Below are 22,814 nucleotides of genomic sequence, written 5' to 3' on the forward strand. Positions count from 1 at the left end.
TAGTACTGGTTAGGTGTTTCTCCCACTTCAGCTTTGTTACCTTTTGGAGGTGATGGGTGATGTTTAACTGCTACTATGCTGTGTTGAGGGCCTGTTTACAACTCTTCCTAAAGACCTGCAATTCTTTTATCCCTGAATGTTTTAGGATTGAAATGGTGAGATGCTATTGCTGGTCTCTATTTGCATACTGCTGCTTCAACATCAGTCAGCTCTGCTACTCGGGCAGTTCGTTGAACAGAGATCAGTGAAGGAGGTACTTAGGCAGTTTGCAACTCTCCTAAACTCTGTGCCTTACGTTTGGTGGGCAAGATTAATTTTTGTCAAACATTAGACCTGGAAGTGCGTTACCTGTAGTCTGAGCAAGGTGCACTAGGATTCTTCTGCAAGAGCAAGGGGATGAGGGGAACGAAGATAATGGGAACGGGGGGCTCTTTCTCTCCATTCTGGATGGTAAGGTTGGGGTTAAGTGAGTTTCCTAAGTGCCTGTTGAAGGCCTAAGGTGCCAAGTCCAGGGCTATGCATTTAACTTCGAGAGACTTGAACTGGGACAAATCCCTCTGTCCAGTATGGCTCGGACTTCCCGAGGAGCTGTTCCTACCCTGCGTGGTTAACCTGGCATTTCTGTGAATGTCTGACAGCAGCCGCTGGGAGGTTACTGGCTGTCGGTGTTCAAGTTCCTTGTTCAGAGGCGGCTGCTGTGAGTGGCTTGTTGCAGCGCTTCCAATTCGGGATGAATTCCAAGCCCTGTTCCCCAAGAAGGCCGCCGAACCCTTCAGCATCTTCGTGTTACTTCTTTTGTTAGAGCTCTATGGCTGCAACTCTCAAATGCATTTCGTAGTCTTACATCATTACCACTTGCAAAAGCTAGTTTTCAGTTGGTTATGCTGAGAGTGGAGATCTTTGTGGCTTTTCAGTTATTTCAAAATGCAGTTTGTAGAACCTGCCTCGGGTGAAGGCCACTGGTATGCCTTGTTTCAAAGAGATGCTAATGTACCATTTTGAGCCTGGCATTGTTTTCCAGCAGATCTGGAGTTGATCTTGTGCAATTCTGCACAAGTTGTCCAAGCTATGGCCCATGCAGAGTTACTTGCAGTTTTACGTCTGTAGCTGCTGTTAAACCAGCATAACTGCTGGCTATTGCTGTCCCAGTCCTCCCTCTTTTCTCACCCATGCTATCATGGTTTTGTTCTTGCACTGCCTCTGGCACTAAGTTTTGTGTTAAACTGGCAAGAAAACTTAGCCCTTGTTGGGAGAAGGGCACGGTTTTCTCTTGCTGTCATGAGCTAGGATGGCTCAGTGTGGGATCAGCTGGGTGCTGGAGCGGGGAAGCGTGGGCTACCCCGGGCCAGCTACAGCTGCTGTCGGCCCACGGGCTCGGCTGTTCTCTGCTGACTGGGACAAAATGGTTTCTGCCTTTGTTCTTCCCAACTTATAGGGAGTATTTATGTGGAAGGCAAAAACATGTGCACGTATGTGTGCAAGTGTCCCAGTCACGTCTCGGAGTATGTTATAGAACAGTTTCTGCCATTGTCCACAAATGCTTTTGAAAATGGTGTTAATGCCTTGCAGTAAGCACATATGGCGCCCAGAAACGGAGGGTTTCCTTTTCCCCGGCTTCCCTCGTAATTCAAGCAACAGTTACTGGCAGTTCTATGCAGAGTACTCTTCTGTTTCTTGTTTTACTTTTTGCTGCATTTAGTGTTTATCTTCCTCTCTCTGTTTTCAAATTCTGTGTCTGTTTCTTTACTTGTTCACTGCTGTTGCAGATATCAACAGCGTGTTTAAGTTCCAGCTTTGTCTCTTACAGCATATGTGCGCTGGCTTCATTATCTTCACTGCCTACAAGTATTTTAGTGTCTAGTACGTGTCTGCATGTGTTAGATTTGCCTGATGAGGCTGAGTGGGGCAGCTTGACTGCAGATTTAGACCTTGTTTACTTCTGGGTAGATGTATTAAATACTCCTACATGTTTATTGCAGACACTTCTCTAAAGCACCTATGTGCTGATACACCCATTTTTGCTAATTGTCGGTGCTGGCAGATCAAGAGCAATCCTTACTGTTGTACTTGTGGTCACTAGAAAGCTTTTCTTGTTCGGTCTTGTACTTCCTTGTGAAAGATGCTCTAAATTCTGTTGGAGATTTTGAAATTTTTACATCGCCTTCATCAGGCGTGTGTCGTTCCAGGTATGAACACAATAAGCCAGGCTTCCTTTGCAAAAATCCCTCGGAACTCGGTGCATTCTGAGGGCCTGATTTCTGTTTATTTTGGTAGTCTGTTGATGGTGGAGCTCCTAAATTCTTTCCATTTGCCAGGGTGTTTAATCACATCCTTTCCCCTTTGAATGCCTTCTGGCTCCCCAGCTGGTTTTAAGCCTGTGCGCCACCTACCAGATTCGGTATCAGTCTGCCTCGAATGATTCATGCGGTTTCTTACCACCTTTGCTTTGCTAACATTGTCACCTTTGTCATCAGTATTGTCTGAAATATTTTCTCTGCCTTAATTCACGTAGCTCTTACACGTTCTCCAATCCACACCTATTTCTGCATGTTTTAATCCCTTCTAGAAGCAGTTTTTCCACGGCTCTTCATCAGTGAATGACAGTGGTTTAAAAAACAACCTTATGTTCTGACTCCTTGTCTGTTCAGGCTTGGACTGTACGTTTTCAGTGTATTTTAAGTGACCCACAAGGGCTTAGATGACTTTGTCGTTTGATACCTGGATAGCGGCTTGTGGAGGGTTCGGGTAGTATCTGCATATTTGAACCAGGCACGTAAATCCATCCTGACTGCAGCGGCAGGTTAGCCAAGCACAGGGATCCCCGGAGTCCCGGGCTATCGCACAAGCTAACGAAGTCTCCTTGTCGCCTCTTTAACGTTACCCTTTATGTGTCTAAAAGCGAGTGAATCCTGGTGCATATGTCTGGGCAGTCGTGGGGGATTCCAGCTGCTGCAGAGGCAGGAAGCTTGACTAGGAACAAGATTTGTTGATTAAACACTTTCTGCAAAACCAGCTTCCCTCCTTGCCTGAGCCTGTGCAGTGTCGCTGGGTTGCGGAGAGGAGGGCAGTGGGTTTATCTGTGGCAGTGCAATGTGTCACTGCTTTGTGACAGCAGCCTTCGCAGGACTGGCAGAAAGTGCAGTCTTCTCCGAGTGGGGTTTTTCTTTTTTAGTGCTGCTTCTGCTCACCCTGTGCAGAAACCACAGCTGAGTTCAGACACTTTGGGGGGAAGAGTTGTGATGGTGCTTTCTGTTTTGCTGCAGCCAAGGGGTTAGGGGTGGAGAAGCTGCGTCTTCATTTCTGAAACAGTTTTTCTAAGAAAGAGATATGCTTTGTGGTTTTACGCATCATGGCAAGTTGTATTTGCCAGGTTGCTCTGTTGTGCTGCCGGGGCTTCGCAGCGGGGTTCGCTTTCCCAAGCATCGAGGCCTGGAGCTGAACTACTCACCCAAGGCTCCCTATGCAGTCCGTGTGGAGAAGCGAGGGGGTTTGACAGTGAGGGTACTCTGACCTATTTTAGACACCTGCGTTAAGATAATGAACCTTAAAGCCTCGCCCTTGCTGAGTGTCTGAGTGCTCCGCTGATGACTGGTCCCTTGTCAGCCTCCACACTTAACCAGAAGAATCCCACCCTCTGGGATCCCATCCATCCCACCTGCCTGGGAGCAGAGGGTGTCCCACGCTGCTGCCGTTTGCTGTTAGCATGCTGAAGAGCAAGGTACAACCCGAACGTGTTGAGGGTGAGTCAGCAGCTGCCCGAGAGCAAAGTGAGGCGTGTGAAAGAGCACCTCAGCTCTGCCTTTCCAGTGCTTCCTATGGTTGTGGTTTGCTTATCCTTGTTCTTCTGGCAAGGATTTGGAGTAAGACTTTGTTCACCCTTTAATAGTAGCTAATGATAGGGTATGGGACTTAAAGAATTTTACTAATAAAAGTAATGCTGAAGGCAATTGCACAACTGCAGAGGACTTTCCATATTTGAGCAGAGGTATTTGAGTCCTCCACATGCTTCCCAGCTGTTTTTACCTGCCTATTGACACAGTCCCCGCCGGGAGCTGGGCGCAGCTGTGGGACTTCCGTCCGCGGCCAGCTCCCTTCTAGCCCACAAAGGAGGCTCAGATTTCCTGCCTGCCCCTTCAGCGTGGCCCCTCGGCGTGCCTTCCTGTAGCCGACATCTTCAGCCTGAAGAGCTAAGAGCCGGTGGTGCTTCTTAGGCTTCCCCAGAGCGTAGAAGGCATCGTAGAGACACGGAGCAGGCGAGTTAACCACGCAGGGCAGTGGCATGGAGCGCAGCTTCTGGAAGGAAGGTGAAAAAGCACCAGGGCACAGATGTATTTAAACCAATGTTTCTTTTGTAGCCAAAGTTGCCAGCAAAGTACCTAATTCTCAATCTAAATGCTTCTGCTGAGACTCAATCATCCAGGACACAATGTGAGACAAACAGTCTGGGTACCCAGCATCAAAGTGAGAGTCAGTATGATGTCTGTGAGCGGGAAGCTATGCTTCAAATGTCCATAGCCTGTTGTATCCAGAGTACTCCGTGTTCCTAACCGGGACCCTGAGACTGCAGCAGCTCTGTGCTAACAGCCCTTTTTCTCAAGGACTGACATGCATCAGCATCTCTGGGAGCAGATGGCTTTCTGGAAGATGTAAAACCCTTCTCTAGCCTTGGTGATGAAACTCGGACTGCTTTGCAGGTTTGTACAGGCTGCTGGTTTGCCCAGGAAAACGGGTTTGGTTTGATCCGTCATAGATTCTGCTTACTAAATCTGTTTGTTCCCAGGAACCTATTTTCTTTAAAGAGCTGAGAGGCTCAGCATATTTCCTTCCCTGCCCTGTGTTGTGATCATCTAAACATGTAGTATTTTAATTAGGCCAAACTCTCTGCTGATGAAATGAGTGCTTTGACTTCAATGGAGTTTCACTTATCTTTGACTTATAAAAAACCTGGCTGTAAGCTCCCTATGTGTGCTGATCGTCTCTGGACATGGTAGTCTAAAATGCGGACTCTCATGGGCAGGGGCTCCTCCAGCTTGCTTCTAGGTAATTCTGGAGCGAAGGTTGTGTACTATTAGTGTCTTTTCTTAAGTACAGCTCATTGCGGAGCCTCTGGGAGCAGTTTGGGTAGCTTTTTCAGTGTCCAAAGTGCAGATATCTTCTGTCCGCTTGGAGGCGTGGGGTATGGTCTTTCCTAAAGCTCATCTTGGCGTTCCTGTTGTCCCAGGCCGATGCAGCCAGCACTCGGTGGATGCCAGAGGAGGAGCTGGCTGCTGTGCTACCAGCTTAAACTGAATGGACTCCAGGCCGCCGGGATGAAAGGTGCCCTCTCCTGACCGAGGCCCTGCTTCTCGCTAGCAGCTCCCCTTCGTGACCGCCTGTTCTTAGCGCTGGACTCAACGGCTCTGTGTGCCTGGAAAGAGATGGGATGTGATTCACAGTTACCAAGTATCAGTCTGAATTAATGCTGACTTAACTGGAATTACTCTGTTTGAACTGGTACCCAGCCTTTGTCTGAAAAGGAAAGGGTGTCTAGGATAGCATGGGCATGTACATAAGATGGGGAAAAATTAATCTTTTGCAGTGTCTGAGTCGGGTCTCTCAACCCAGGCAAGTCAATAGGGGCTTTATGAACAAGGTGCTCCAGACAGGTGATGGCTGGTGCCCAAGAGTGGAGGGGAGGCTTGCACCTATAGGAGAGTTCACACTATGGTTCCTATCCAACAAAACACAAACTAGGATTAGCTAAATATCCCTACGGGTTGATGGGGCTTCCTGCAAACGAATGGTGTGTGAAGGCGGCTGTGCGGAGGCAGGAGGTGAAGGGACACTCGGTGTGCAGGGCTCTGGGTGGATCCTCTACAGAGCTCACAACTAGGCGCAGGCTGAGGCACAGCTGAGTGAGGATGGAGGAATTGCCAGGGAGAAACCCCTGACGCAGTCAGGAGTGCTCGCCTTCCCTCCGGTCGGGAGCCTCGACGGTCCTCACCTTGGGCCACCCCGATCCCTTGTTTCTTCTTGTCCCTGCCAGGACAGCAGCTGCCGTGTCTCTTGGGTGTAATACTGAACTGCCGCAAATTCTGCTCCCTGGGAACAAATACAACAGGCTTGAAGAAAGCCTATCTAATAAAAGGTTTTAATTAATGACAGTCAACTGAACCATGAAGAAGGAATGTCTGCGCTCTCATTTCAACTGAGTGAAATCTGCTTTCCTTTCTGCAGTGTGTGCTTCTGCAGTACTTGGGGAATTCATCCCAGAATCCAGAGGCGCTGATTTCTCAGCCAGGCAGTACTGTGCCACGTTAATCCCCTGAATACAACAAACACTCTGCAGATGTCACAGCAGAAGGAGGATACAAGAGAAGGCAGCGTGCAAAAATACACATTTGTAGTGATGAAGTGTTTACATTAGCAGGTGGAAGGATGAGTAGGATGCCCGATGGGGTATGCAGACCCTCGAGGGCTTACTGCTTACCTTAAATCTCCATCTTATCCAGACCTGAGCTGCTTCACCCTCCCTTCAAGGCACCTGCTTTCTATCCTTGGGTCATCTCTTGATCTCCCTGCTCTGCTTGCCCTTAGATCTCTGTAGCAAGTGCTTTTTTGTCCTCTGTCAGAACTTCCAAGGCGAAGCACTTGTGTTGTGAGTGGTCTTCCCTCAGAGTCCCATGGGAGGCCCCTGTACGTGGCTGTATCAGCAGAAATGGCCCTGCTAAACGTGGTCCCTCCAGCTCTGATGGAACAAGTCCTCAGGGAGTCATTACCAAAAGACTGTTTGCTGTACACCAGAAACCACTGGTATTTAAGCATCCTGGAAACTCTTGGGGAAAAGGGCAGGCCCAAAGTCACAAAAGTAGCGTTGCTCAAAGTGTTCTGTGCCAGAGACCCTTGAGTTTCGCATGGGATGCAGAGCAGCTGTTCTAAGGGGATTAAAACTAAGGATTACAACTAAGCCTAGTTTTCTCTCCAGATTGTGGCGTTAGGCGATTTGTACTGGAGGTTCCCTTGGTGTAAAATGAAAGTATAAAGCAGATAGGGTGTATTTTACATCTATGGTTTAAGATTTTTGCCTAAACTTGATGCTGCTTCTGTACAAGTGGCTTCATTGACTTCTGTCAGCTGTAGATAAAATTCAGCAAAGCAAATGGCAGGAGCCTCTCCCCAGAGCTCAGGGAGGCCTGGGATTCTCCCGAGGGCTGAGGTCTCTCCAGGGCTCGGAGAACAGAGCCTGACTGTGGCCCTGCAGCCTGAGCTCAGCTCTCGGTGCTGACACCCGGCGCCGCGCCTTGTGGAGACGCGTGCCGGTCCGCTGCCCGGCTCGGGCCTGGCGCCTTCCCCGGCCACGCGCGGCCTCTGAACCCGTGGTGCGGCCGATGGGGCCTGTGCTGCTGGGTGTAGAGCAGGTGACTCGTTGTTGGTGCCCTCGGCAGTGCGATGTGGCTGTGCCATGGGGAGGTGTCCGGTGGTCCTGGGGGTTTGGGATCATAGAATTGGTAAGGTTGGAAAAGACTTTTAAGATCATCCAGGCCAGCCGTTAACCCAGCACTGCCAAGGCCACCACTAACCCATGTCCCCAAGCACCACATCTCCCCGGCTTTTAAATCCCCCCAGGGATGGGGACTCAGCCCCTGCCCCGGGCAGCCTGGGCCAGGGCCCGACAGCCCTTTGGGGGAAGGAGTTTTCCCTAATACCCAACCCAAACCTGCCCTGGCGCAGCTTGAGGCCGTTCCCTCTCGTCCCATCGCTTGTTCCTGGGGAGAAGAGACCGACCCCCCCGGCTCCAGCCTCCTCTCAGGCCGTTGCAGAGAGCGATGAGGGCTCCCCTCAGCCTCCTCTTCTCCAGGCTGAGCCCCCCCAGCTCCCCCAGCCGCTCCTCCCCAGCCTTGTGCCGTGGGTTTGCAGTGGGAAGGCGCCAGCGATGGCGGCTCGGAGCGGAGCAGCCCTCCCTTTGCTGTCTCTGCACAAATGCGCTTCGCAAAAGTGGTTTCCATTTTTTTTTCCCCTCCATTTTTAAGCGAGGGGAAGCATAAGACTCAATCTTACGCTGGCAGTGGATGCTCTGTACGTCATTTTTTATTTAGTGTAATGGCGAGCAGAAGTTCAGAGGGCCGAGGCCGTCCTGCTGCCTCGAGGCCCTTCCCGCGGGAGGCGTTCGGCCGCGCCATCGCCAATGGAGGCGACGCGGCCTGGGCCCCCGCCTCGGCCGCTTCCCGCCTGCGGCTCGTGCGCACAGGCGGGATTTTCAACCGCTTTCAGCGCGGTGGTCAACAGCTCTGTAAGTTTTATTCGCAATTTCAGGCCGGTAAGCGGGGGTTTGTTGCAGGTGCGCGCTCCTCGTAAAGCCGCGTCTCTGGTTTCCCGCGCGGCTCCGCCGCCCCCGCAGCAGCGGCCGCCAGCAGCGATCGCGGCCCGGGCGCCCCCGGCCATGGCGCGGGGGGGGGGGGGGGGGGCGGGGCCGGGGCCGCCCGGCCACGCACGTGCGCTACGTGCGGCGCCTGCTGCTGCGGCGGGGCCGCCCCTCCCCCCCCTCCGTTCACCGCCGGTGCGGGGGGAGGGGCACCTCGCCGTGCTCCGGGGCGGGGGGGGGAGCCCCCTTGTCGCCGGTAGCGGCGGGGGCGGCCCCCCCCCCGGGCCGGCGGGGGGGGGCTCCCCGCTGCCCCCCCAGGCGCATAATGGGGCCGGGCCCCCCCCGCCGGGCGCGGAACAAAGGGGCCGGGCCGGGGCGCCGGGGGCTCGCGGCGGCCGCCCGGGGCCGGGCCCAGACAATGCGTGCGCGCGGCCCCGCCCCGCCCCGTGACGCGGCGGCGCAGCCAATGGCGGCGAGCGGAGAGGCTCTTTAAAAAAAGAAGCGCCGGCCGGCGGCGGCTGTCAGCTGTGGCGGATCCCTCCGCGCATGTAAACAGAGCTGCGAGGGCCGCGGGCCCATGTGCCGCGGGACCGGGCGGGAGCGGGCAGCGGCGCCCCGGCCCCGCCGGCGCCTCAAGCGCGGCCCCGGGGTGGCGGGGGGCGGCGCCGCCCGAGGGCGCGGGGCTGAGGGGCCTCCCCGAACCAGCGGTGCTGGGGGGAGCGACCGGGCGGGCCCGAGGCTCGGGGCCGCGCACAAAGGCGGCGGCGTGCGGGGCCGAGAGCGCGGGGCTGAGGCCCGGCGGTGCGGCGGGAGGGCTCCCCGGGCCGCGGTCCCTGCCGGCCCCTCCGCGCCGAGCCCGGGCGGCGGCCTGAGAGCGGCGCGGGGGTCGGGGCGCTGAGCGGAGCGGACGCCGGCCCCCGGGGAGGGGAGCGGGACCGGTTCTTCCCCACCCCCCACTCCCCCGCGGCCACCGGGCGGGCGGGGGAGCGCTGCCCCCCGCGGCACCGGTCCCTCCCCGGGGTCCGGCCCCGCCACCCCCTCACAAAGGCGCGTGACGGGGCGGGGCGGCCGCCGCCCCCTCCCCCCGCCCAGGCCGGGGCGGACTCTTTTTCTCTCGCGCTCCAGCTCCTCGGCCCCCCCTCCCGGCCCCCCCCCTCCCGGCGGAGGCGCACGTCCCGTTCCAGCGGCGCTCGGCGGCCCAGCGGCTGTTGCAGGATTGTTCGGAGCGGCGGCGAGCGGCCCCGGCCCGGGCCATGGCCGAGTTCCTGCCCCCGCCCGAGTGCCCCGTCTTCGAGCCCAGCTGGGAGGAGTTCGCCGACCCCTTCGCCTTCATCCACAAGATCCGGCCCATCGCCGAGCAGACCGGCATCTGCAAGGTGCGGCCGCCGCCGGTGAGTGCCCGCATGGCGCCGCCGGCGAACGGCCTTTGTGTGGCGGCCCGGCCCGGCCCGGCCCGCACCGGCGGCCGCCCGCCCCTTTCCCCCCGCCTCGGGCCGGCGGCCGCCCCGCTCCCCCCGGGCGCGCAGGTGGCCCCCGGGCAGGTGGGGCCGGGCGGGGAGGGCAGGCGGGGCCGCCCCCTCCGCCGCGGTGAAGTTTGAGCGTCCCCCGGGCCGGGGCCGCGGGGCTGGAGCCCGTCCGCGCCCGCCGAGTCGCTCCCAAGTGCCCGGCGGGGAAGTAGCCGGAGCGGGGGAGCGGCTGACCCGGCCGCGCCGCGCTCCCCGCCTCGCCGGGCTCGGCCCCGCCGCCTGCCCCCGCCGCTCGGCCCCCGAAAGTTCGGAGTCGGCCGGGCCCCCGCGGGCGGAGCGGCTGCTGGGGGCGAGCGGTCCCCGCGCCCGGCCCCCGGAGGAGGCAGCGGCCGGGGTGCTGCCCTCCATGTTGGCATTGTGGTGGTGGAGGGCGGCGGGGGCCGCTCCCCGCCCGCCCCCGGCCCGGCGGCGGCCTCCCCCGGCCCTGCCCCCGCTCCGGCTCCGCTTTGATGCAGGTAACTGCGTCCCCAAGTTGAAGAACAGCAAACTCCGCGGCTCTGAGTTTGGCTGGTGCCTTCGCGAGCTGAGTCCTAGACAGACATGGCCACCATTTTAGAATGCAATACACAGTGGGAAGAGTAATAAGCCTTCGTCCTCATCATCATCACCTCGGCCGACGGCGTAGTAAGCTCAAAATTGAGGTGTGAATTCTGATTTCCTTTTGTTGGTCGACTCGATTTACTGAGAAATACTGTGAAGGTCTTGGAAGCGTAGTTTGTGTGGTCATCATTGTTAGTTCATTTAAAGGGCTGAACAGCCGCGCTGGTGAGGAGAGGGGCTTCTTAGAGTAAAAATCCAATTAACAAGCGTGCGTGAATCATCTTTATTTTGAGTGAATTGCTCTTTCTCTGAGCGGAGGGTGGTGCAAGTCCGGGGTGGTGCAGCTGGCCGGAGGTAGTTAACATGACGGCAGCAACTAGAATGCTAAACAGCCTTCAATCTCGCCCAGCAAGAGGTGAAGCTGACAAAACGGTTCCGCAGACTTTAAGTTTTGCGAGCGATACTTTCGAGTTCAAAGAAATAACGTTGGGAAACACATGCTCCTCAGTTTCATGTTGTGATCATTGCCGGGACTCCTGTTGGTAACCATCCTTCTCCTTCCGAATTAAAATAGAAGTAACTCGCTGCGTTCCTGTCTGAGGTGATAGAAGCGTTTGTAGCAGACTGAATAAGGTGAATCTCGTCGGGGAGGAAGGTGTTTCTGTTCTCTGGAGGAAGAGTCCCGGTTTGCAGTGGTACAAACACACGCAAGAACGCTCTTGAATTTATACCTAGGTAGAATGTGCCAGTGCCCCTCTTCATGCGGTGTAGCCAAATGCTGGCATAGTTAAGGAGCTGAGATGGTTTTCATTATACGGTCAACATTGAACTTGTGTAATATTTCTGAGTAGAATAATCTCCTTGGGTTGTGTATTGTCAACAGCATTTCAGCAACTGTGAGCAGAACAGAATTTTTATGAAGGTTTTTTTCTTTTGTGATTTGTTTTAAAAAAAATCTCATCCATGTTTCTTGGCTGCGTGTGGAAAAAGCCAAAATCCTCTAATAAAGGCTTCTTGTAAGCTGTATTATCTGGTAGAGACTCATAGCTCTCCGAAGGAATGAATTACTTAGTCCGGCTGCATTGTCGGCGTACTCTCATCCTCACTTACTAAAGAGCTAATATCTGCCTGTATTTACCGTCATATGTTTTCACTGAACGTATTTAGAAGTAGGATGAAAATAGTTGGAGCTGCTGAGGGCTGAACGCCTAATAGTTGCATGGGGCCTGGCTTTCGTGAGAGCTTCGCTACCGTGGCTCTTACCTACGCTAGATAATTACTCGGATGACTTGTGCAAGTGCAGTTGTTCGTTCACCGGCCTGGAGCATAGAGGGAGCCCTTCCAAATCTACCAGAAAAAAGCCTTGAAGTTGACGTAGTTCCTGGCCTTCCTCCTGAAAACAGGAGACGCAATGAATATTCACTTACTGTTCTTTTCTGTGTAATCGAGCGGTTTGTAATACTGCAAGCTGCAAACTATACCAACCTTTTCACAAAATTATATACATTCCAGCCTCATGCATTGTTTAGCGACGGACGAGGTTTGAAATCTTCATGCATCCAAGCGAAGCTCGTGCCCGCGTTCTTAGTCCGGTTACGTGCCGGTAAGCAGGTAGGCAGCACCATGAGCTGTCAGGATCTGCGCCGAAAAAGGAGTTAAAAATTTGAGTGCTGGTCTTGTGTTATTTTGGCTTAAACTCCGCTGGGTAATTATCAGCAGATGAATTTGTGCTTTTGTGTCTGAACTGCAATATGGAATAACGTCGTGTGAGACTGGTGGTGCCCGACGGTAGCCTCACAATGCGATTCGTGAAGAAGTCCTTACCCCGAAGCTGGATTTGATGTCTCAGCACCAGACCCCAAGGAGGAGAGCTCCTCTTCTCTGAAGGACCAGGGCCATCTCTCCCTCTGGTACCTTTCTGCTAGCATTAGCTGGGCACCGGGGAGCTTGGGGAGAAAACCACATCTGTGGTGGCTTCTCTCGTCTGGCAGGTTTGGAGGACAGCAAACTGGTTTGTGAGGGGGTATCGAGGCATCTGATGTACTGTAGAGATCTGGGTGGAAGACAGTGGATCCTGGGTGGTAGTTGCGTGTTCATGGGATGAAAGAACGTCCAGGAATAGGACAGGAGGTATAATTTCTGTATAGCAGTTCCCATTTGAGCGCTCAAAAGAAGCTTTCTTCTCTTCATTCCAGTTCAGTTTGTTCCAGTCATCACTGGTGACTTAGTTTTGCTCTTGTTTGGGTGATTCTGGGATACTGCAATGACTGTCTTCTACAGGGTGCAACAATAACCATATTCACCGCCACTGTTTTGTATGGCACGGGAAAGCAAAGCGAAGGCGCTTTGTCAGCGATCTTGAGCATAAGCAGACGGTCCCAGCAGCACCAAAGGGTTCGGATGAGATGTGGGGCTTTACCAGCAGTGGTTGCTTCTGGTAGTTAACGTGCTGTCTAAATTAGAGATGCTTTGACTCGTGGCTGCTGAACTGAAGGTGAGGAGCTAGGTGCAGAAAAGTGGATGGTGTACAACTTGTTTGCAGTCCATCGCGTGCAATGTTGTAGTCAGGATTTTATTCTGTGAACTGAAAACATCCTTTGTTATGATTTCTTTATTTAAATCGTAATCTGGAACAGTGATTTATTTCGAAACTTGGCGCGTCAAGTGGTGGCCTTACGTTCTGGAAGATTTTATGACAGCTCTGCAAGTTATTGGGGGCATTTAGAGGAATGAAATGAAGTATCGCTTCCGAGTGGTATCACTGTTATTTGAAGTAGGTAGTTAGTAGTAATTAATGAAAGCAAATAGTCTAACAAATTTCAAGCCTAGCTTCAAGAATAAAAGGTAAAATGTAGAGCATATGATACCGTTCTTGCTCCAAGTCGTTCTTGAGAATGGACTCTTCCTTCCGCTTCATTGTGTAGTGGCTTTACTGCAATAGCTAATAACAATTACTTAAACCTTACTTACCATGTCAGTCCGTTTCAAAATATACAGTAGTGTACAATGTACTAGAAACACTGTAATTTTCCCATGGCCAAACATGAAAATTGAGAAAATTCAGGCTAAATGTCATTGCTTTAAATAATGTGAATATGGAGAAGTACAGTTAAGGCCTCCAAGTAACCTTAAGTCTGCCCTGATGAAGCAGCATTTGATGATTAGAAAGTCTGTGCTTATATAGCTGAAATCTTGAAGGAATCGACACTGGAGTTCTCTAAATTATTGACTCACATTTTTCAGTAAACCCTGGAACACTGGGAAACTTTCAAGAGGCCCGGAGGCATTAACTTCATTATGGGTTTAAATTCTTTAACTTCGTTATGGATTTAAGTTCTTTATGGGTGCAGGAGTTGTTGCCCACGTCTCACTCCAGGGTAGAGGAATGGCTGATACTGTCCTGGATAGGAACTCGAAAGGTGATAGTATGAAATGGGATTGTATGAAAACTGGTGTTGCCAAATTAGCTTTGTTGTTTTCTATGAGACTATGTATTTGGTGAAGTCAGTTGTGTTGTCGTGATCCGAGATCTATAAATGAATTGTGTTTCAGTATTCTAATTATAATTGTTATTGCGCAGAATTGATATCATGCTGAAGGAATCACAAATTATTTCAACTGTTAATGAGAATTTGTAATGAAGGATACGTTTCTAATGGTCTTTCCGAACCTCCGGCCAAGGGTATCTAATTTTCATTAGAAGTCTAGAAGAACAAAATAAACGATTCCATATAGATCGCAGGTTTGCGGCAGGTGGCTCATTGTTGTCGAGGGATCCCGATTGCCTAATAAACGATGGCTGTTATGGAACAGTAACCACTGAAGTAGGACTCAACGTGAGGTTTTACATTTAGGAACAAAGGAGCGTAGGTCAGTCTTAGGGGAGGGAGGACCGTAGAAAAAATAACGGTGGAGCCTTGTGGAAACCAGCGTAATGGCAGAACGGGTGCTTTGGCTAAACCGGTGAATGCAGCTCTCGAGGTTCACCGTGAAAAATGGGATGATTTTACCTCTGGTAGCATGGGAGTAGAAAATAACTGCGTTCAGACTGCTGCACTCGTTTGAGAATTTTAAAAAGATTTGACAACTAGAGAGGGTACGGAGAAGTGTCAAGAAAGCGAAAGAATGAATTTTGAAAAATTTAACCTTAACAAAGCTTGAGTGGCGAAAGCTGAAGGCACAGGGCTTCTGAGAGCTGAAGCTGCTGCTCCAGGGATGTATCTTCAGGAGCAACGTTGATTTAAACAGTGTCCGTTCAGGCTGCTCATTCAGCTGCCTGCTTGATTTATTTTCATGTTTATGGAGAAAAAGAAAACAGAAAGCAAACCAAAAACTCGTCATTAAACTATGGACTGAAACCAATTCACTTTTGGAGCAACTTTGTGGAGGGTCCTGGCGATCTCCCGATGTTGGAGCTGTAAAACATGCCGCTGCTGAAACAGGAATTAATGCGGTGAATTGTGATGCTTTGTCCTAAACGGGAAGTTGATCGCCATGATCCCTCTGATCTGATGATACACAGAAGCTTGGTCAGTTGATTTTATCAAAAAGAAAAGAGAGGTAACTCGATTACAATACGTAAGTGAGCTTCATAGGGAGAAAGTCGTAGGTACCGCGTCGTTTGTCAGTCGTGATGAGAAGCGCTCGAGCCGTTGGTTCCTCTGCAGCACAAGCCAGGTTCACTTAGGTGGCAGGGCGTGCGTTTTTAACTGGAATCAGCTGTTGGGAAAAGAACAAAGCGGGGGGGGGGGGGGATTTGCCCCTTTCTGGCACTTTGGGATCAAGAACAGGCGGGTTTTTGGGAAGAGATGTTTTAGTGCCGAGGTTCCTGTTCACACGCTGTCAAATTCTTTTGAGGAAAAATAGATCAGTCACCGAAGCTTGTTAGGCAATGTTTGCTTTAAATGAAGAATTTGCTGTGTTCAATACAGGGGTCGTACGGTGAAATTAGGTACATTCAGCGTAGGTGATTCACTGGTCTCCTCTGAGCTTTAATTATCAGGAAAATATGAAAAAGGAGTAGTGTTTTACTGAGGGCAGCTGCCCTGTGCGGCGCTGCTGCGGTCACCAGCGGTACGGTTTCTGCACTTCAGAAGCACTGAAACATTGGAGTGCGCTTAAAGGATGATGAGAATATCCTCTGCTTGACTCCGTCGCTTCCAGCGAGGGGTTTTAAACGCTCACTCTGTTGAGCTCGTTGAAAATTTAAGCTGAAACAATTTAGCCCGGACGTCTATATGGGGCAGTAGTAGTGGCAGGTTTGGGGAGGTTTTGTAGTTTTCGATTTGTTTGTTTAACTTGAGATAAACAGCGTCAATTAGCTAAAAGCTGAAATTAGAGTTTCAAACTAAACGCAACTTCCTTCCCTAGCATTGAAGCTAAAGCTGCCAGTGAATGGAACTAATTTATGCCTGCATATCCATTAGGATGTGCTTTCCCTCAGGCCCGAATTACTGGGTTATAGCCGGGACCTGCTGGGGGGTTGTGCCGTGCACCTGTTCGGAAGACCAGGTTGAGTGTTTTTAAAAGCCAGGGAGAATGTCTGGGATCATACAAGCTGCTACCCTTATGTGTGTCTGGGTAGATGCTCTTCACTGGAAGTAGGTGCTTCACAGGTGAAATGAACCCGAGCGGCTTGAACGGAGAGTGTTGTCGATCGCCGGGGCGGCAGGCCGCTGCGGGGCACCCCCGGGGCAGAGGCAGAGCCCTGGGCAGCTGAGGCTCTGCGGCTGCTGAGGGATGGAGCCAGCGGCGTTGTCTGTAGCTGGTCTGCTTCTGTTCTGGGGTGGCTGTTAAATGCAGATCTTTTCTTAATCCGAGCTATGTTGGGATTAAAATCCAGGTTTGAAAGCTGTTGGTTACAGATCTGAAGAGGGCACCGACTGTCTCCAAAGGGCTGTGATGGGAGAGCTGCGGAACCAGTCTGTGCCGCTCGCCAGTTGGACGTCCTCTGGGAACGCGCTGCGGGATCAGGCCAAAGGTCCGTCTACAACGTGCTGTGTCCTGAGCGAAGATGGCAGTAGCTCCTGGGGCCTGGTGCCCTTGGACGCTGATGGCTGAGTCTGGCCCCAGTACGGATGGATGCTCTGCTTCAAGGTCTAGGTCAACGCCTCCGAAGCGAGTCAGGGATCTTGGATTCGCTGCCAGCGCGCTGACCCCAGCGCCCCGTGCATCTCCAGCTGCTTGTGCAGTGCTGCTGGTACATTGCTTATTCTTGCCCGGTGCTGCCAGAGCCTCCTTATCTGTGCCTTGCATGCAGTCACCTCCATGGAGAGAAAACTGGTGTCTCCTGTACGTAAGCCCAGCTGCCTATTTTGTGTTGATGTTCAAACCCTATGTATGGTTTCCATCCTCTGCCTTTGGGTCCCAAGGAGCAGCCGGCTCTGACGCTTGAGAATCATCTACACTTTGCCCGGGCTTTTATTTCTTTCCAAGTTTGGAGCTGGCACAGAAATGCTGGGATCTAGAGGGGTGATTCCCATTGCAAGCTCATCTTTGGCTGTGGTTCTCAGGTGGGAGGGCTTTGCAGTTGTGTGTCTTCTCCTTTGCTGGTCTGCAATACATAACGGAGCCCAATTTTGGGTCAAATGAGAAATACTCCACCAAGCTTACGTTATTGAAGAGTTCTGCCTGTAAGGTATGTCACTGCACCCCGGGTCCCTTTTTAGCAAGGAGGAATTCAGTGGTTTTGTTGGAAAAATCACCTGCATTCAAAATGACCAAGCAAGGACCGTGTCAGCACAAACTAGGTTAGCTGATGATTGGCGTTACCGACTAATGTTAGCCTTTTAACAGGGTCAGAGAGGGATTAGTTCCCGTTCAAAAGGAAGCTTTGTGGATGACCCACTGACACCGCTGTGGCGATAAATGGTGGTGCACATCAGTTTTGCATAGATTCTGCCATCTGAGCTTCTTTTGAGCGTGTTTTTAATGTAGTCGTAAACCCACGAGACTAAAAGGGACCTCCTGAGTCACCGAGTCCGCTCCCTCCCTCTCCGAGGCAGCAATCATCTAACACCTTTGCAAAGGCAAGATCATAGATCTGGGAACAAAGAATGTAGGTCACGCTCGCAGGGTGGGCATCCTGGGAAGCAGGGAATTGCTATAGTTAACTGAAAGAATATGTGTTTCTCTGGCAAAAATTGCTAAGATATTCTTTTGAATCTTACTATGAGACGCTGTCTAGCAAAATAATGGAAGTGACGTCTTTTTTTTGTGTCTGACATTGGAGAGATCGCAACTAAAATGCTACTTGCCGTTTTCAAAAGATGTTGAAAAGATAGGAGAGGTTTCAGAAAAAAGCCCGAGGAAAATCTTTATTTGCGGGGCTGGAAAGCTGGTCCTGTAAAGAGAAGCAAAAAGGTATTTGTTTATTGAAAAAAGTCTCGAAACATTGCTTCCAGGAAGCGTTCATGAATAGCTTCTTGGACAGTAAGCAAACAAGGTATTCGATTAAAAAAGAGATGGGGGAAAAAGAAAAGTTGAAGCTAACTAACTTGTAGAACAGCTTACCAGTGACAGCGGTAATTTCTTGTTCACTTGAATTAAAGAGGGTGGGGGTGGTTAAATTTTAATTAGAGAGTGAGTTTGGATGAGGTGCAAGGTTTACCAGCTGAAATGATATGAAGGCTGCCATCCCTGTAACAGCGAATCTGGAAGGAGGAATATAGAAATAGTACAGAAATAGTTCTGCTGACCCTTTGTAGTTTGCATTACTACTTGAAATATTAACGTGATTCTTAGAGTATGCCTTCTGCACAGCTAGGTTTGTCTGTGAAGTTTATAGAAAAGTCTGAAATTTTGATGTCAGTCTCATTTTTTTCATTCATTTTTAGTATTTTTCACTCATTTTTGGTATTCAGGTTTATTCTGCTAGGTCTGGTTAACAAATGCACGCTAACGTAGGCAAATGATTTTGCGTGTCTCTTGCAGGCTTCTAACAATCGCGTGTGGGCAATAGAAAGCAACAAAGTCATTTCAGATGAAGAGTCTGGGCGGTGTAAAAACTCCTGATTTTTTCAGGAAATTCAGGTTTTCTTGCTTTTTGCTTATCCTTAAATCTTAGTGTTTAGCGTGGTTGTTGAAAGAAACTTGAATTGATCTTTTTAAACTTTATTTTTTAAATGGGGAAATCCAGACCAGTTGCTTTTGAGGACCTTGCAAGTGCACGCCGGGTGGAGATGGCTAGTCTGACAGGTTTCCCAGACACAAACTTTAGGGAAGTGGACCTGCAGAGTTGGTTTGTGTGCGCTCTTCCACAGCCAAGCTCATCATGCGGATCAGCAGATTTGCAGCATCAGCCTGGCCACGAAGAAGCTCCCTCTTGTGGTACTGCTGCATTTCCAAGGTGCATAAAGGCATTTCTTCCAGAACACACGGCTCTTATTACTCCTTTTAATGAGCATTGCATTTATCTTAGTAAGTTGTACATCAAAATGTATGCAAGCATTTTGTTGAGTAAATAATATACTTACTAAAGAAGGGTTGAAAGCATCTTGCTTAGGAATTGAGGAACTTGCTGTACCCTGGAATATAAGACAAGAAATATTATTTTCATTGCTTAGATCGTCTTTGAGTAGTTCAGATGCTCCAAAATGAACTGGTTTTGACTTTAAAGTGAATCAGTGATAGTCAGGATGGCCTGTTTGCTGCACCTCCTGTAATGTCTCCAAACGGTGAATGGAGACATTATGACTAATGTCACATGAAACAGTTTGTGATAAATGGGATGTGCAGTAGTGCGTTTCTAAAGTCAGAAGTCTTCTTATAATGATCTAATATGACCTGTTATCTGATACGTAGCATGCATTTCCCTCAGCTCTACCTGCTGAAAAACGTCAAAAGCTGGAGTCAATCCAGTGTTACCTCTCATTAAGCCAATTTACCATATCTCGGCAGAAGTTCTCACAATGACTTTCTCCTCGCTAAGAGTTAAACACTTTTAAGGCTGTTAAATTTTTGTTTCTAGTTGATGGACCCATCTGCCTGATAGCCTGAAAAGCCGTCTACTGAAAGTCCTGTATTGAATAGATGAGTTTCCAAAGCTGCTCTTGGTAAAAAGGCTGATGTACCATGAAAGTGCTCTGGTGTGCACATTGTTCATTCAGTATCGTTAACCTTAAACTGCAAGGTGTAGAAAATACCTGTTGTGGAAGCTTGTGTTGTCTGGAGTCGTGTTACTTTTTCCAGTGAACTGGATAACTAGTGCTTTGCTAGAGCAAGCGTCTTTGGCCAAAAAGGAAAGAATTTCCCAAAACGTATGCCAGTCAGTAATAAATAGGAGATATATGGAGCTAATTCTGGAGTAGCACATTTTGGTACGCCATGTTGTGAATGAGGTATTTCTATAAGATAATGCACATAAACTTCTTCATCTGCTTTCATAAGCGGAGGGGACAAGCTTGCTGCTGTCCTGTCTGAAGACGGGCTGCTTGCTAGTCATGGGTCCTAAGCCTGTATCTGTCCTGGGGACCCTTGTATCTTTATTTCTTTAAGATCGAGCATGAGCTGGAGCCTGTAGGAACAGGTTGGAATCCGGTTCCTCCTGCTGCACCCCGGTGGCACACGGGCTTTCCTCCAGGCTTCTCCCCAGCGCAGCAGACTGTGCCAGGGGACGCGGCCCGACCAGAAGAGTCTCCCGCACTCTCCTCTCCCTTCTTTGGCTTTACGGACGGTCTGCCAGTACTTTAGCTGCAAGCGAAGCATGGCGTCAGGCTCAGTAACACTGTTAGAGGTAGTGTCGTTGCCTGTGTGAGCTGAATTCTCGCCTCTGGTCTCTTTATTCCTGTTTCTTGTCCTCTGCAGATCCTTACTACAGGACCCGGTTTCAGGGTAATGCACAGCCCACCTGGAGACAGCCTTGGCTTATTACGTAGCGAAGCAGTCAGTCACCACATGCCTCTTTGTTTTCATGTACTCTCTCAGCCTAAGCAAAGCGCTCAGGATCTTACAGCTCTCCCTTCACAATTTAATGTGGTCCCCGGAATGTCCCGTGGTGTTCCCTGTGTCGTTACGACTGCGTATCCTCTCCTGGTTTGGTTGCCTGTCTTCTGTCTTCGCGTACAGAGCAAACTCCAGATTTGTGCCTCATGGTGTAACCAGTTGGCTCAGTTTGAGATGCTGTGTTGAAGTATGGCACTTCAAATCTTGCCCTGAATGTTCCCAGTCGTGTTTCTCATCTTACACTTTGGGGACCATCAGATATCAGGACATTACAAAAGAATGTCAAACATTTTCTTCGTCAGACTTGCAGTTTTCATTGCATTTGGTGGCGTGAGAAACAAAAATGTAGGGTTAACTTTATTTAGTTGTTCAAGAACATCGTGCCATTGGACACCAGTCTTAGTGTTGTGGTTAAAAGACCAAAAGTGATGGAGAAGCATGTCCCACTGGTTGAGGATTGGCCATCTTCTTGATAATTTGTCATCCTGACCCCTCCCCATTGTCATCTAATTTCCAGTTCAAATTTTAATTTCACCCCGGCCTTGCCAAGTTTTGATGTGCTGAAAATGCCTTGTAGGATCGGAAGACTTATTGCTAATGTAGAGGTCTGGATTAATCAACATATGTTTGATAGAACGCGTAGATTGGCGTCCCTCTGCTCTGCAGGTTTTCCGTGCTCTCGGTGACTCTTGCCTCCTCCTCTCTAGTTGTGAAAATACCGGGTTCTGCCATGGGCTCGCTCTAGGGACAGGATGGGGTGGTCATAATATAAAATTGAGCCTGGATGTCGGTATGCAAGATAATTGCTTTGCAAATCCTTTATGGTTGTTTTTGACGCTGGTTAGTTTAGCATGGCTGCTAAAACAACAAATATTCTGCTTGTGATGCTGAGCTTATTTACGTTGCCTTAGTCCGCAGGCGTTGAGGAAATGTTCCTTTTCCTGGTAGAAAGCTCTTGTCTTGCGCTGCTATTAGTAGCTCTCATGCACATCATCTTTGTTCTGTAATTGGTGATAATAAGATAGCTTTATATGTAACAAATTACTGTCAAGTTTAAATCAAATCTAATTTGGTTTAGTGAAGCTGTGTATTGCCAAACCAACTGGATGTGATAGATGTCAGAGATCTGAAAGGTAAAATTGCTTGATGGTTGTATTTATAAATAACGCTACCAGTTGCAGGTATTTGTGAAAGTAATAATAATTTTTTTAATTGGTCATATTCCAGCTGTTCCTGAATGTTTGCAGACAAGGAATTAAGAAAAGAAGCTTTTTTTCCTGATTTTTAGTGCAGCTGCTGTTTGTTTTAGAAACCAGCATTTATGAACGCGAACTGCTGCATTTGTCCTTCGCGAGCATTTAAAGTCTCTGCTGTCCAATGTTAGTCTTCCCGATCGAGGCGGGTGTTTCAGTTTGGATCACGGTTCACGAAACTTCACTTTGTTCTGTGTTTTGCGTGGTAACAGTACTGAATTCGCTAACAGAAGCGACGTCCTATCTCAGGGTTGCAACTGAGTTTCTGTTACTCCCGTTTAAAATGCAGGGTGGGTTTGACCTGCCCAGGGCGTTCGCCTCTCGCTGTCCGGTGGACGCGACCCTCGGCTGTCGTACGGTTCTCATTTGGGAACGGGCCTGGGCAGGTGACGGCTGTCGTGAGACCGGGGCGAACAGCCTGTGCCGCAGCGTTGGCTGCCCTGCGTGGGGAGGGAGAGGATGGACTGACTCGGTGTGCAGCTGAAGGCTTATCTTTGAGGACAGGTCCTTAGTCCCTAAACGTCGTGGTTTCAATATCTGTCTGTTTTAAAGGCACAATGAAATACTTGCGGGGTGGGCAATGGGATCGGCAGGAGCTAACTCGGCATGTTTAATTTTTTCCTGCTTTCTAGGCTTGTTCAGCATGAAGTAATTCGGAAGCAAAAGCAGAGCTCAGCAGAGCTGGAAGCGCGGTGGGGTGCGGTAGCTGATGGGTTGGGACGCAGCCCTCGCCTACGGGGAGGTGCGGCACAGCCACCGTGCTGGGGTCCTGCCGTCTGCCGCAGGGGCGCGGGCCGTGCCGCTGAGGGGGGTTTGGAACCAGGGAGACGTCTCCCGTGCTTCAGGCTTACCTGGCTTTTGACTGGCCTGTAGGGAAGCTTCCTTCATTTTCCTGGTCTTTTGATGAAACTCTTCTGTTTTTCCAGGACTGGCAGCCTCCATTTGCGTGTGATGTTGATAAGCTTCACTTTACACCGAGGATCCAGAGGCTCAATGAACTAGAGGTAAACTGTAAAGCTGAACATCGCTTCTGTTCCAAAATGTTGAAATATTTTGTTGAGGGGTGGTGTTTCCCAGTGGGTTGACCGTGAGCTGTGTTTGACTTGAGCTGCCAGTGCTCCGGACCTCTGAACATCAGTTTTTAATTAGCACAGAAATTCATCTGTTTCAGAACCTAGTTAAAAACATACCAAGCATAAAAAGTAAAATTAA

General features: G+C 50.4%; 1 protein-coding gene across 2 annotated transcripts in view; it reads left to right on the plus strand.

Annotated features, from left to right (window-relative positions):
* The first annotated feature begins 8,827 nt into the window (after window positions 1–8,827).
* Window positions 8,828–22,814, plus strand: part of KDM5B (lysine demethylase 5B) — a 61,682-nt gene continuing 47,695 nt past the window's right edge. Inside the window, exons 1-2 of one of the 2 annotated variants that reach the window (XM_087762104.1) lie at window positions 8,828–9,732; window positions 22,529–22,606. In XM_087762104.1, coding sequence (XP_087618230.1) covers window positions 9,595–9,732; window positions 22,529–22,606 — 216 coding nt within the window. In that variant the 5' untranslated portion in view covers window positions 8,828–9,594. Of the gene's footprint in view, window positions 9,733–9,774; window positions 10,509–22,528; window positions 22,607–22,814 lie in introns of those variants that run through there. The other variant, XM_087762105.1, reaches the window with a different exon arrangement.

Source organism: Nipponia nippon, unplaced genomic scaffold, assembly GCF_047370975.1.
Source record: "Nipponia nippon isolate SJK-2023a ecotype South Korea unplaced genomic scaffold, ASM4737097v1 scaffold_25, whole genome shotgun sequence".
NCBI classification, from domain to species: Eukaryota; Metazoa; Chordata; class Aves; order Pelecaniformes; family Threskiornithidae; genus Nipponia; species Nipponia nippon.